Source organism: Phalaenopsis equestris, unplaced genomic scaffold (genome assembly GCF_001263595.1).
Source record: "Phalaenopsis equestris unplaced genomic scaffold, ASM126359v1 Scaffold000002, whole genome shotgun sequence".
In the NCBI taxonomy this organism is placed as follows: Eukaryota; Viridiplantae; Streptophyta; class Magnoliopsida; order Asparagales; family Orchidaceae; genus Phalaenopsis; species Phalaenopsis equestris.
Window position 1 is genome coordinate 23,068,696 of NW_018164444.1, and position 15,129 is coordinate 23,083,824.

Sequence of the window (15,129 nt, forward strand, 5' to 3'; positions counted from 1 at the left end):
TTTTAAAAAAAAAAACGTCCTTCCGAAGCGGGCAACGGGATTTCAATTCCAATGACCGACAGCTTCTTACGGGCAAACCCCACACGAAAAATAGTGCCGACAACCTGCTTCAAGTGGATGTTAACTATTTTGATAGTGGTTGATTCATTAATTCTCTATAATTCATCCTCCTTTTCACTCTTTTGTTATGAGCATTCACAATTCATCATGTAAAGAACCCTCTTATTTTTATTGATACAGTTGGATATATTATACAAATATGCAAATAATGGATATGTTGTTTTTCTTTACTTATCCCTAGAAGTTTACATTCATGTCACACGAATTTTTTTTTAAGTGTTGGTATATTTAACATATTAACTTCAATCTTAACACACTTGTTACTTAACACATGCATGGAAACTTGGAACTTTGGAAATTCAAAATTTGTCATCATGGTGGTTTGCTGAAGCCGGAACAAGGAATATAAGCATACTCTCTTTAGAGATTTGTATATAGAGCATACAATTATTATTATTATTTACATATATATGCTTGAAGCTTGAACCTGAAATGAAAGTTTAATGCTGTGGAAGTATTTGACAAATTGTTTCTTTCGGTCTTGTAATGTGAAGGCATCTAAAATTGTTTAATACATATATGAATTATTAAAGTGGGATATAAGTTTGAAGTGCAGGGTGACAGACAATGATGCAAAGAACCATTGATCAGCTCTTCTTATAGCTGAAAATATAAAAATCGATATTCAATTAGTGAGATGCTCTTTCACCCTTAAGTCATCGACATCTCCAACCCTTTTTAAAAGGCTTGAGAATTAGTAGTTAGAAAAGAATAGATACACAATTATGTAGATACTACACTTGCAAAAGGAACAAATACTCATTTCATACACTGTACCACAAATACCACGATACATAATAGACATTACATATTACACTCTATACTACATATACTACATTTGCAACACATCACATATTACACACTAGACACTCCACATGACAGATACCACAAGAATATATATTATATTTCTTTTGAAAGTCTAAATACTACACACCACACCCCGATAAGTTCAGATATTATACGTCATTTATCCTAACATCACACATAGGCACACCACACCCTGATAAGTTCAGATATCATACATCATTTATCCTAACATGACACATAGACACACCATGCCCCGATAAGTTCAGATATTATACATCATTTATCCTAACATCACACATAGGCACATTACACCCTGATAAGTTCATATACTATCTCACATGGGTACATTATATTTTTAACAAGATAAGTCCAGGTAATGTTGGGTTTACCAATCCATTAGATAATAGGGTCTAGGGCTGCCTGATTATAGGGGTGATTCGTTGGTGACCTCTAGTTGATATTGATAAGTTGACTTCGATATATCAGTTGCCTTGTGGGATCGAGATAAAAGAGAAAAAGATGTCTAGTCTGAGCCTAAACCCAAACTAAAAGCTAATATCCCACTTTAAAATTTTCATATGCTGATCATGCAACCTTTCTTTTATAATATGCAAATATTTGTCTAACTCCTTTATATCATGCAATTGTAATATGTTTTGTAGCATCACCATAATTATCAGGTACACTTAGTTGTTTCATTTTTGTTTCTTTACTGTATATTCCTTTCTTTACTGCATAGTCTTTCTTTTCTTTATATCGCTTTACTTTCATAATTTTCCTTTAGTCTTTTCTTGTTAAAGTGCTTTACTACACAGTTGTTTCTTTCCTGTATTGCATCGTACTATAGACATTCATCTGTATTCATACTTTTAAATATTGTTTCCCTAGCATGTTTGTATAACACCCTAGGGTAGGCCGTTGGAGGCATGATTTTCTCTTTTCTTTATCCCTTTTCTCAGAACGAAATGACGACGCGAGTGAGTGACGATTCATCTCCGGACAACGGTAGAAACTACAACAGAAGTTGGAAAGAGGAGCTTCAACCGAACTTCAATAGATTCAAATAACATACTTATAGGGCGTCGAAGTCGTTCGTCTAGCATGACGTAAATCCTCACATTATCTTTTAGAACTTTTTACGATTTTTTATATCGTACGATATAAGTCCTAAATTTTTTAAGATTCCGAGGTAGTCGTTTGATACGACATGATTCCTCCTATTTCCTTTGGTCATTTACATATGAAATGTAGATATAAGCCTCGAATATCTAAATAACTTGCAGGACTGAAATATTATATAATTTCCTTTTCAAAGATGTAAAGCCAAATCATAGGTTAGTTTGAGATATCACTGAATCTTATTCGGTATCTTCGACATCTCCTACTCTCCACTCCTTTAGATTCCCGAAATAACTGCTCCTATTCGAACCTATCCCACTTGATTTTCCTATAAACAATCGTGGAAACCTAAACGTTGAATTCTTGAAGACAAAATCTCTAATCATTATCGAGAGTTTTCTCAAATGACTCTTGTCATTTGTGATGTAATTAACTATAAGGGCTTGCCTCTATAGAGAATTAAGAACCCAAATTAATCTAAACCCTATCTAATTTGTGCATTAGATAGAGGAACTTGTCGGCTATAAATTTGCAGACCAAAATAAAGTCATAAACTTATAAGTTTAGATAATTAAGTCTACTAATAAGTGATACGATCATCATTCGAGATGATATATCATTTATGGTATCATGCTCAGCTATTTAAATTATTATATATTTGAGGTATATCCAGTCTCATCATTTTTCAAAAATAAAGAATACAATTTTCACAAAATTAAAATTATATCATATACTAAATTTAAATTTTAAAATCTTATTTTTAAAAAAATAATAGCCGACATGAGTTCATAAAAAAATGAATTATGGAGGTCTACATTAGAGTCTAAAGGCCTTCGTTTGGGTCAAACTAAAACTAAATACATGAAATATAATTTTAATAGTTGTCGCTCTAGTGGTTGAGTTCTAATTATGGGTGATCAAGTTAATAAAAGGTGTGAACGTTCTAGATATATCATGTCTATTGTTCAAAATGAAGTTGATATAAACGAGAATGTTATTAGTAGAATTCAAGTTTTTCAGTTGAAGTGAAAGAATGCATTGGGTCTGTTGTATGATAGAAAAAGTTTTACTTAGACTAACAAAAAAAATTATAAGATGGTGGTGTGGCCTGCAATGCTCTATCGTGCATAATGTTGGCCTTTAAAAGAGAAACATAAAAGAAATTTAAGTGTTGCTGAGACGAGAATGCTTAGATGGGTGGGCGGCCTGACACTTAGAGAAAAAATGCGAAATGAATATATTCGTGATAGGGTCGGGGTAGCTCCAGTGGCGGACAAGATTAGATAGACGCCTTCGATGGTTTTGTCACATTATACGTTGACCATCTAAGGACTCGATTAGGAGAGTAGATGTTTTAGATTCGACTCATGTTAAGAAAAACATAGGTAGTCCGAGTATACTGTATAAAAAAAATGATATCAATCTATTAGAACTAAATGAAAACATGATACTCAATAGGACACAATGGAGAAAAAAGGACTCATGTAGCCCACCCACTTAGTGGGATAAACTTGCTATTGTTGTTGCTTATAAAATATCTTTAACTTTGAGATCTAATATGCATATGACACTCTTTAATTTCAATTAAAGCTAAAACAATTAAGTTTAGCCAAAAAAGAAATAAAGAAGAAAACATATTTAAAAAATTTGAATACCACTTGTTGAACTGTCAACAATGCGAACAATAATTTGTTATAATTTATATATTTATGCATGCTTTCTTGACTATCTCCTTTTTTTTATGTTTAAAGGTTGGTCTAAACTAAGCCCATCATTAGAAAAAAAAAAAACTAAACTAAAGAAAATAAAAATACATCAGGTGAAAATAATATGGTTTTATTTTATAAATTTAATAATTTAATATTTATTTCTACACTGTTTTGATGTCCAATTGCATCAAAATACATCTACAAACTTGTGATTTATTTTAAATAAGTTAATATTATTGATAATTTAAATATTATTTAAAGATTTAAGCATTATGCTAATGAATATGAAATTTTTAATACTATTTATAAAATACATAAAATTTTAATTTTCTTTTTCCATGGCCCTTCACCGAAAAAATATTACATCAGTACTACACACTTAGAGCTACGCGCGTAGCTAATAAAATCAAGCCACGCGAAAGAAAAAAAACGGTCCAGTAACACGGGAGAAATATTCGCACGTGTTATTCACGCGTTATTGTATGCTATTCATGTGTTCTGAGAATATTCTTGGTGTAATAATAACACAATAACACATGAATAACATACAATAACACTTGAATAACACCCGTGTTATCAGACATATTTTTTGTTTTTCTCGTCTTGATATTACCAGTAACACGGGAGAATATTTCCCCCGTATTATTCAGATATTATTGTATGTTATTCATATATTATTTATGTATTATTGTGTTATGAATAATATCTAGAGAATATTCTTTTTTGTTAAGTCATAGTTTTTTTTATTTTTATTTATTGACTACGCATGTAGCTGTGAAGTAGTGATGTAATAAATTTTCCCCACCAAGCTGTAGAAATTGCAAGCGTCTTCGTTTTCGAGCAGGCGCAAGAACTCATTCTGTAAGCAGCGAAGAATCATGTTTTCTCCTCGAAATCAAACAAAAAATCCACGAAGAGTACCCCCATCTCTCTCTCTCTCTCTCTCTTGGTCCAACCCTCGTTTAATCTCTAACGTTGCCTTATGGACAGGTGGAAGAGCCATTGCTGGCCGCGGGCTTGAAGCCGGAGAACTACCTGCCTGGGTTTATAATCGGTTTCCTCTTAGGGTTGTTCGTCGATTTCGCCGGATCCAGACTGCGAAATTCAAAGCGCAACTCATCCGCCGCTACGGCGAAGCTGAAGCACGGATCATTTGATGGCGGTGGCACTGGTGGCAGCGATGAGCTTAAAATGGTTTGCTTGTTTGAACGTCATTACTGTTTGTGGTTACCCGAGTGGTAATTTTATTGGGGTAAAAGGTTTTGTCATTTTTGATATTTTGAATGACGCTAATTTACTGTAAAACCACAGGTGTTAGTTGTCAGGCAAGACTTGAAGATGGGCGCCGGTAAAATCGCCTCTCAGTGCGCTCGTAAGTCAAACTATCACTCGATTAAGTTATTCAACCCCTATGGGGTGGACCGAAAGTTTAGTTTCATGATTTTTCTACTGAGACGAGTTTATGTTATTTGCCCTCGTTGATTTGCAGATGCAGCTACCGGAATGTATGCGGAGTTATTGCAAAGGTTCTGTTTAGATTTAAAAATCTTGAGTTTGCTGATTAGCTTTAGATTGTTGCTTTTTTTTGTTTTTTTTTCCCATGCAATTGATTTAATCAACCCTGGCAGCTATAAAAAGTTGGGGCATTTACATGCATACCACCCAATTAGCATGTATTTACATATCTAACAGCTAAACTTTATTTTTTTTTACATTTATGTCACATAATTTTCTCACATCAAATAGAAAATACTACTATTCTGGCTTATAAAAGTGCTTTCATGCATAGGTAATGTGACATATATGTAAAAATTAAAGTTTTAAGTGTTAGATATGTAAAAGCATAATAATTGAGTGGTATGGATGTAAACCTTCCTAAAAGTTTGTTGGCTAACAAATCATTTATGCATGCCCTGATTTTAGAACACGAGCATAGTTTGTATAAAGAAAAGTGCTGTGAAAGCTTGCCCCACCAAACACCTGAAATATTCCAAAGAACTCTGATTGTTGGACTTCTTGTTAGAAGTGTCAAACCCCTCCTGTAAGCTGTAGCCGAATTCCTGCTTCTCGTTTGGACAACCTAAGAAACACCTGCAAGCTGCTGTAAACCTTGCAGTCCAAGAACCAGGACTGTAGCCAGGAGACGCCTACAGTTCGCACAGACCTAAGAGTTCCTGCAGGCTGAAGATTACCTTGGTGCAAACGACTGGATTGTCCAAGAATTCCTTGCTAAAGAACACCTGCAGTTAGAAGGCTACCTGTAAGGCTTCAAGAACCTTAATTGTGGAACCTGGACTATTCTTCTCTAATTGAAGGACCTGCAGGACAACCAAATGGTTGTAGCCAGAAATGCCGAATTCCACCTAGCAGGTTCTTCAGCTACCTGGTCAGCCGAATGGCTAGCTGGATAGCCGAATGGGAAGAACCACAACAAGGAAGCAGTAAACAGGAAAAATAGAAAAGAAAACTGTAGGAAATGAAATGCAACACAAGAACACAAGAACGCTAATGAATTACGTGGTTCGGTCCATAGACCTACATCCACGGGAGGGAATCACCAACAAATTTACTAAAGCAAAGAAGAATTACAAGGCCTTTTACATTGAGGAATGAGCACATCTCTGGATCTCTTCCTCTCGAAATTACCTCGATACAAGATCTAAGACTCTTTCTCTCAATTCTTAATGCCTCTCCCCTTCTTCTTCTTCTACTAGGACTGATTTTCTTCCTCTTCTTGGCCTTCTTGGTCTGATTTCTTTCTTAATCCTTGTAGTCTACTCTCTACAAGCCTCCCTCATCTATTTATGACAAGATGAGGCCTTCCAAGTAGACCCGATTCACCAAATTAGAAGCTTCCATAGTTCTTTAATAGCTTCTATGGTATTACAAATTTGTCATTACCTTAGCTAATTGCGAGTCAATTTTAACAATTCGCTACCTTGACTCTCATTTACAAAGCTCCGTAATAACGATTCCCTCCATCTAGCCCCGATGGGGCTCTCAGCCCCTGGTTGAGTTCACTAAGTTCATACAGTATTTGAACTTAGCCGTAGGTAACAACTTGGTGAGCATATCAATTCCTTCTACCCATGTGAATCACTTTGCTACAAATTTTGCTTTATACCCGACCTCTTCAATGCCTGACATGCATTCATCTTGAAGGTCCGCTTACAACCCACTACACGTTGGTTTTTTGGTCGATCCACAAGTTCTCAAGTCTTGTTCTTTATTAGAGAAGCTATCTCTTCATCCATTGCATCTACCCACTTGTGTCTTTCTTTACTCTTTAGAGCTTCCTTGTAGCTATTCGATTCTGCTTCTTCTATCTCTTATGTGACGCTCAATGCATAGGAGATCAAATCTGCATGACCATATCTCCCTGGCGGTCTGATGGTTCTTCTCTGCCTATCTCTCACCAAACTGTAGTCATTTGATCTGCTTTCTGGTTGGTTCAGTTTTTTGCTGGTCTTTTCAGTTTTTTGCTGGTCTTCTGCCACTTCATCTTGGTTGTTCACATCAATCATTTGATCCGTCAATGTTTGTTGTTGTTGCAGCTCCACCGCAATTGAAATATCCTTCTTAGTAGCACTATTTCTGGCAACATAGCTTTGCAGGTTTGCCATTTTAGACTCATCGAATACTACATCTCTACTGATGATGCATTTCTGTTGATCTAGACACCACAGTTTGTAACCCTTGATTCCAGGAGGGTAGCCGATGAAAATGCACTTCAAAGCTCTTGCCTCCAGCTTATCTTGTTTAACATGAGCATATGCAATACGTCCAAAAACTTTGAGATTATCATAGTTATCTGGTTTCCCGTACATCTCCAAAAGAGTCTTCATTCCAATAGCTGTTGATGGACATCTATTGATAAGATAGCAGACGGTCGACACAGCTTCACCCCAGAAAGTTTTGGGTAGACCGACGTTTAAAAGCATGCACCTCACTCTCTCTAAGAGAGTCCTGCTCATTCTTTCAGCCAACCCATCATGTTGAGGGGTGTTCCGAACTGTCTTGTGCCTTGTAATGCCATTCTTCCTACATAACTCATTGAACTGCTCTGAACAATATTCCAAGCTATTGTCAGTTCTCAGGTGCTTCAATTTTGTTTCCGTCTTGTTTTTAGTGAGAGTTAACCAATCCTTGAACCGTTGAAAAGCTTCATCTTTTGTTTTTAGGATAAAGACCCATACCTTTCTGGTGTTGTCGTCTATGATGGACATGAAGTACCTCCCTCCTCCATGAGTTTGAGTTCTTGTTGGACCCCAGAGATCATTGTGTACGTAATCAAGTGGTTTCATTGTTGTGTGAGTTCTGGTAGAGAATTTCACTCTGATAGTCTTCCCTAACACACATTGTTCGCAGAATTTCAGTTTTTTGACTTGATCTCCACATAACAGGTTCTGTTTAGACAGTTCTTGTAAGCCTCTTTCACTTACATGCCCCAGTCTCATGTGCCATAGCCTAGTCCTGTCGGGTTCTGATTGAACTGCATTAGAGAAGTTACAAATCACGGTTCTTCCAACTAAGGAGTAAAGCCCATTTTTCCTGACTCCTTTTATGACGATGAGAGAACCTTTGACTACTCTGACAAAACTACTTTTTGCCGTGAACGAGTATCCACTTGACTCCAGTGTACCTATAGAAATCACATTTCTTTTGAGTTCAGGAACGCACCCGACATGTTGCAGTATTCGTTCGGCTCCATCGAACATCTTTATTTTGATTGTTCCACTGCCGACCACCCTGCAAGTCTTATTATCTCCAAGTAGTGCAAACCCACTATTTTCTAGTTGCAGTGTCTCGAACCAGTTCTTATGAGGACACATGTGGAAAGAGCACCCTAAGTCGAGGATCTACTCCTTGCTGGATTCTGATTCGGTGATCACGAAGGCTTCAGCTGAATCATAGCCGTCTGAGGCTATGCTTGCTTCTCCAGGAGCTTTAGACTTTTATTGAAAAATTTTCTTCCTCCCCGGACAGTTTTTCCTGAAGTGACCTTCCTTCTGACAATAGTGACACTTGTAAGATCCCTTCGACGACTGATTCCCACCCTTTTCTTTTCTTGATCTTGATCTGTTTTTGTCCGATCTTCCTTCAATGGTAAGACTACCTCCGCTGATTTTTTTGTTCATCTCATGCTTCTTTTGAAGTTCTTTGGCTCTGATCAACGATTGAATCTCATCTAGAGAGATTGTTTGCATCCTTCCATAGAGCATTGTATCTTTGAAGTGCTCGTAGCTCTTAGGAATGAAATTTAGTAATAGCAATGCCTTGTCCTTGTCATCCATCTTGACACCGATATTCTTAAAATTATCAATAATCTTGTTAAACTCATCAATTTGCTCTGAGACGGATTTCTTTTTATGCATATTGAAAGAGTACAGGCGTTGCTTCAAGAAGATTCTGTTAGTCAAAGATTTCGTCATATAGAGCAGTTCGAGTTTGGCCCAAAGCGCTTGAGCCGTCGTCTCCCTCGAAACTATCCTCAGAACTTTATCGCCAAGACTCAAGATTATCAAGCTGTGAGCCCTATCCAGAATCCCACTCTTTTCTTTCTCGGTCATGTCGGCCGGTAATGCCGCCGGCCCTTGCAAGGCTTCTGCAAAATCTTGCTGCACCAACATAGCTTTCATCTCACTCTCCACAGGCCGAAATTGTTCTTTCCCGTGAATTTCTCGATGTCGAATTTGACGGAGCCCATTGTTGTGGTTAGGATTCCCACAGACGTCAATTGTTGTGAAAGCTTGCCCCACCAAACACCTGATATATTCCAAAGAACTCAGATTGCTGAACTTATTGTTAGAAGTGCCGAACCCCTCTTGTAAGTTGTAGTCGAATTCCTGCTTCTCGTTTGGACAACCTAAGAAACACCTGCAAGCTGCTGTAAACCTTGCAGTCCAAGAACCAGGACTGTAGCCAGGAGACGCCTACAGTTCGCACAGACCTAAGAGTTCCTGCAGGCTGAAGATTACCTTGGTGCAAAGGACTGGATTGTCCAAGAATACCTTGTTGTATTCCTTGCTAAAGAACATCTGCAGTTAGAAGGCCACTTGCAGGGCTTCAAGAACCTTAATTGCGGAACCTGGACTGTTTTTCTCTAATTGAAGGACTTGCAGGACAACCGAATGGCTGTAGCAAGAAATGCCGAATTCCACCTAGCAGGTTCTTCGACTATCTGGACAGACGAATGGGAAAAGAAAAAAAACCACAACGAGCAAGCAGTAAATAAGGAAAATATAAAAGAAAACTGCAGGAAATGAAATATAACACAAGAACACAAGAACGCCAACGAATTTTGTGACTCGGTCCATAGACCTATATCCACGGGAGGGAATCACCAACAAATCCACTAAGGCAAAAAAAAAAAAAATACAAGGTTTTTTACATTGAGGAATGAGCACACCTCTAAATCTCTCCCTCTCGAAATTACCTCGATACAAGATCTAAGACTCTTTCTCTCAATTCTTAATGCCTCTCCCCTTCTTCTTCTTCTACTAGGACTGATTTTCTTCCTGTTCTTTTCTTCCTCTTCTTGGTCTTCTTGGTTTAATTTCTTTCTTAGTCCTTGTAGTTTCCTCTCTACAAGCCTCCCTTATTTATTTATAACAAGATGAGGCCTCTCAAGTAGACCCGGTTCACCAAATTAGAAGCTTCCATAGTTCTTTAATAGCTTCTATGGTATTACAAATTTGTCATTGCCTTAGCTAAATGTGAGTCAATTATAACAAAAAAGGATAGAAAAATGATATCTTTGTGTTAGAAGGAGGTACATCTTGGATGCTTTCATAGAGTAGATAGAGCCCGTTTGAGTGCACTCGTTTTGCAATCATCCATACCTAAATGGTATTGCTACAATTTTGAGCCACGACGCTTCTTTAATTATTGTGTTTGATATAAAAATATTTTTCTAAAAAGTTCAACTAAGACTATATTTTGGCCATTCTTTTTTAAAATTGACTAATCTTACATGCCTAAAATTATTTAAGGTCATTGAAAACTATTTGTGACCAATGTTGCACAAATTGAGGTTTATGCTTCACAAACATTAATTACGTTCTTCAAACAACATTAACAAGAGGCTAAAGGCTCAACTAAATATGATTTAGTTAATGACACTTATGACAATATTTAAAGATAGTGATTTTGGGGACAGTGAAATGTAGACATGAAGACGAGAAGGTGCTTTTGAAAAAAAAAAAAAATGTAGTTTGATAGATGCAAGAATAATATGTATTGATTGGAGGGAAGTCTAAATTACACACACACTCTCCCCTCACATCAAGTGACTCATATATCAATAAAAGGGGCGAGCTTTGTGCTAGGATTTGCTTCGCCTTTTTGTAGTGGTCATTAGTGGGATGACCCAGAAATTTACCTTTTGAGTTGCCGGCTAACTTGCCCATTTTGTAGATTTTAATGCATAACTTACTCTGAAAAAAAAAAGAATTTGAAATTAAAAGGATATACAATTGCTACCCAATGAAGGAGAAGCAATAATCACTTGCTTTGAAGTTTTTGTTGTTGATGTTTGATGTTTTTCTTTCTTATGTTGAAATTGGTCCTCCTTAATGTGCCTTCAAGTTCCTTTGATGTTTGCTGAAAAGGAAAACTCTTGGAGACCTTGGCAATGATAACAATATGATGGTAAATAAATAAAGTAAGATTGGCATGTATACCACTTTTTTTATATATTTACATATCTGACATATAAACTTCAATTTTTACACGTGCCATCTTAACTATGCATGGACAAGTGTATTGCACTTTTTTAAAGCTAATAGCGATATTTTTTATGTGATATGAAAGATTTGGGTGGTATAAATGTAAAAATCAAAGTTTAGATGTTAGATAGGTAAATACATATGAACTGAGTGGTATGTATGTAAATGTCCCATAAGCAAAATGACTAAATATGGTATTTATTGGAGGTGATAGTGTTGGCTTAAGGGTTCTGATAGGAGTGAACTAAAGAGTTTAGGATGATGCAGGGAAAATGTGGGGTTGTTGAAGGGGACTTAGGGTTGGCTAGGCTTGGATTCCCGTGGAGGCTAAGCATTTAGGTGAGAGGGAGAAGGTAACAGAGAGTATATAGAGGGATAGAAAAACTAATTACTAAGATAAGTGTGGGGTTCAGCAAAACCTGAATGGGGAAGGTTTGGCCACCAAGTTTCACAAAAGGAACAGATCACCAAGCTTCTTTTACAATTTGCAAGAGCATACAAATTTCATTCTTACTTCAATTAGAAATAAGTCATAGTAGTATTAAGAAAACATGTATATTTTTCTGTAATGCATCGACTTTTGTAGACAAAGCACATTTTATTGGATGCGTTATTAGCCCTATAACAGTAGACAACTGACCTTTGCGCAAAATTTATAAAAAAAAAAAAAGAGAAAAAAAAGGAAAAAAAAAAGACCTGACGAGTGTTTTAAACAAAAAATACTAAAAGCTTGACTTAAAAATGAGTACAAAATTTGGAGGCACCTCTGGTTTGATCTCTTATGTACGTAAAGGGCTCCAGTGCTATCAACCAGGCTAAGCATTTGTTTTTAGGAATATTTTCATGCATACCACTTAATTCCTATGTATTTACATATCTAACACCTAAACTTCAAATTTACTTATAGGCCATTTTACCTATGCAAGAAAAACTGTATTTCAATTTTTAAAAGTTAAAACGGTGCCATTTCTTATGTGACATAAAAGATTTGGGTGGTATAAATATAAAAACTAAAGTTTTGGCTCTAGATATGCAAGTACATAGGAATTGGATGCATGTAAACGCTCCTTGTTTTTAATGTGATCCAAGACAGAATTTGTGTTTTTGAATTCAGTTTATCTTCCATATTTCAACCATAAAATAATCATGGCTACTGCAGGTTTTTAATCTTAACCCTAAAACCATTTCTGAAACTGAGATGAATTAAATGGCCATCTATAGAACGCCTTGAATGTGTTTATAATAAAGCGTGAACCAAAATATCTAGCTCATAACTCAGATATTATGATTTCTCTTATTGAAAGCTAAGAGATAATGACTATCTATGGCCTTCCTTTCATTAGTCTGAGTGTATTTTGGTAATTTAGAAATGTTTAAGTAATAACATGAAAACTTTTAAAAACTAAGACACCAAAGAGTTGTCTGTGTCAGGGCATGGGGCCTAATTACCATTCACATTCAACATAATCATACAAGTAATATGATTGCTTTGTTTTTGCATTGCAATCTGAAAAGTAATGTGCTCTGCAGAGTAGCACCTTTTTCCAAACTATTGACGGTCATAATTTTGTTAGGGAAATTTACATTTGTAGCACACAATTCTTATGTATTTCCATATCTCAACTTTCATATTTATATAAATAGCACTTTGGCGCTCTAATCCTATCCACGAAAAGGTGTATTTCACCTTGAAAAAGTGGTAATAGTGCTATTTTTGATATGATATTAAAGTTTTGAGTGCTATGTATATAAATATGAAAGCTTAAGTGTTAGAGATGTAAAAACGTAAGAATTGTGTGCTATGTATGTAAATGCCTCAATTTTTTAATCCGGACATTGTAGTCTACATGGAATGAAGGGGGACGCTTAAAGCCAATCCCATAGAGTTATATTAAGGGTTATGATGCAGATGATGATATGGAATTAATGGACAGTGATTAAGGAAAGTAAAAATAGAGCCAAAACTACGTTCTAGTTGTTTCATTTGGCTGTGGCTTAAATATTTTGTTTAGAATGCTACTGTTTTTGTTTACTTTGAATGATTGGTTATGAATGCAACTGGCCTTCTAAGGAATTTCTTCTCATTCTATTTTGTGGCACTTACGTACCACTCAATTCCTTTATATTTACATGTCTAACACCTAAATTCTATGTTTTAAGCACCCAAATCTTTCATATCACGTTAAAATACCACTATTTTGACTTTTAAAAGGTGAAATACACCTTTTCATGCATTGCTGAGGTGGCATATATGTAAAAATTGAAGTTTAGCTGTTAGTAATGTAAATATATAGGAATTGAGTGGTATGCAAGTAAATCTTCCTTCTATATATTGCTGCTAGGATTTTCTTGTTCTTGCTTTGTGGGATCGTTAAGCCTTTTCTACTGGCATGGACTACAAGATCTATACACTACAAGATGTATGCACTTGAGGTTTCCTTCCAACAAAATTTGACGTCTGCCTGCGTTAATTTTCTATCCTTTTTGTTTCTTCTGCAGCAATCGTTCTCTGCTAAGACAATGGGAACAGTGTGGACAGCCCAAAATAGTTGTCACTTGCAAGAATCAACAAGAAATGTTAGTATTATTCCTACCATTTTGTAATTATATTTTCCTTATTTTCATGAAGATGACTGGTAACTGTAGCATTGTTGGAAATGCTGCGTTTCTTTAATGTTATCTTATAGTAAGCATACATTGAATATAAAAAATATTTTAAATTTGACATATTTAGAATCTTTTCTGACATTTCACATTAAAAAATAAGAAATAAAATTGACTTGTCGCCGTTCAATCGGGTGGCAATTTCTTTGACCAGGTAATCGCTCATTTGAATGGCGACAACTAGCAATCATTGCATCTTTTATTACTGTGGCTTATGTCTGGCAAGAGGGTGGGGTTCGATGGATTTAAAAGGAGGGGTGGAGGTGATTTCTTCACCCCATTTTCTCCAAGTTTTTTTTGAATTTTGTAGGAGCTCAGGCTTTTTTTCGACCGGTTCCTTTTTCTTTTTTTTGCATACAAGTTATGTAATTTTGTCTTTAAGATTTTTTTTTATTTCTATATTTTTTATTATTGGAGGGGTGGAGGTAATCTTTTCACCCCATTTTTTGCAAGTTCTTTTGAATTTTGTAAGAGCTCAGGCCTGTTTTCGATAGATTCTTATTTTCTTACCTGCATACGGATATGTAATTTTGTCTTAAGATTTTTTTTTTCTTTTAGCATCTTTTATTTTTGCAAACTATTGCATAGCAATTTAATAATTTATTTAATAAAAAAATTATTAATATGATTATAGTAGTAGTAGTAGTAATAATAATAATAATAATAATAAAAGGATTATTCCAAAAAAAAAAGAAATGGGAAAAGATGAAATCCTCCTCAAAACCTACAAATTCTACTTCTAGATGCCAGAAGAAGAAAGAAATTAAATGTTTTAAGTATGGGCGATTAGGTCACTATTCTAATCGTTGCACTACTAAGAAAAGACTTAATGAACTTAAAATTGATGAAACACTTCGTCAAACTCTCATGAATCTTCTATTAGCAAACTCATAATCTACTTCATCTGAGGAAGTAATCTATGCATTATTATCTTCCTTATTCGAAGATGAAAATCAAAGTTTTTCTAGCTGTTACCCAGATTG

At 35.6% G+C, this 15,129-nt stretch overlaps 1 protein-coding gene across 4 annotated transcripts in view; it reads left to right on the forward strand.

Moving 5' to 3' along the window:
- Positions 1 to 4,551: 4,551 nt before the first annotated feature.
- LOC110018009 (peptidyl-tRNA hydrolase 2, mitochondrial) overlaps positions 4,552 to 15,129 on the forward strand; it is a 51,895-nt gene continuing 41,317 nt past the window's right edge. For all 4 annotated transcript variants that reach the window (XM_020715213.1, XM_020715214.1, XM_020715215.1 and 1 more), the window contains exons 1-5: positions 4,552 to 4,672; positions 4,746 to 4,949; positions 5,067 to 5,127; positions 5,245 to 5,281; positions 13,982 to 14,059. In XM_020715213.1, the coding sequence (XP_020570872.1) occupies positions 4,634 to 4,672; positions 4,746 to 4,949; positions 5,067 to 5,127; positions 5,245 to 5,281; positions 13,982 to 14,059 (419 nt within the window). In that variant the 5' untranslated portion in view covers positions 4,552 to 4,633. The remainder of the gene's footprint in view (positions 4,673 to 4,745; positions 4,950 to 5,066; positions 5,128 to 5,244; positions 5,282 to 13,981; positions 14,060 to 15,129) is intronic.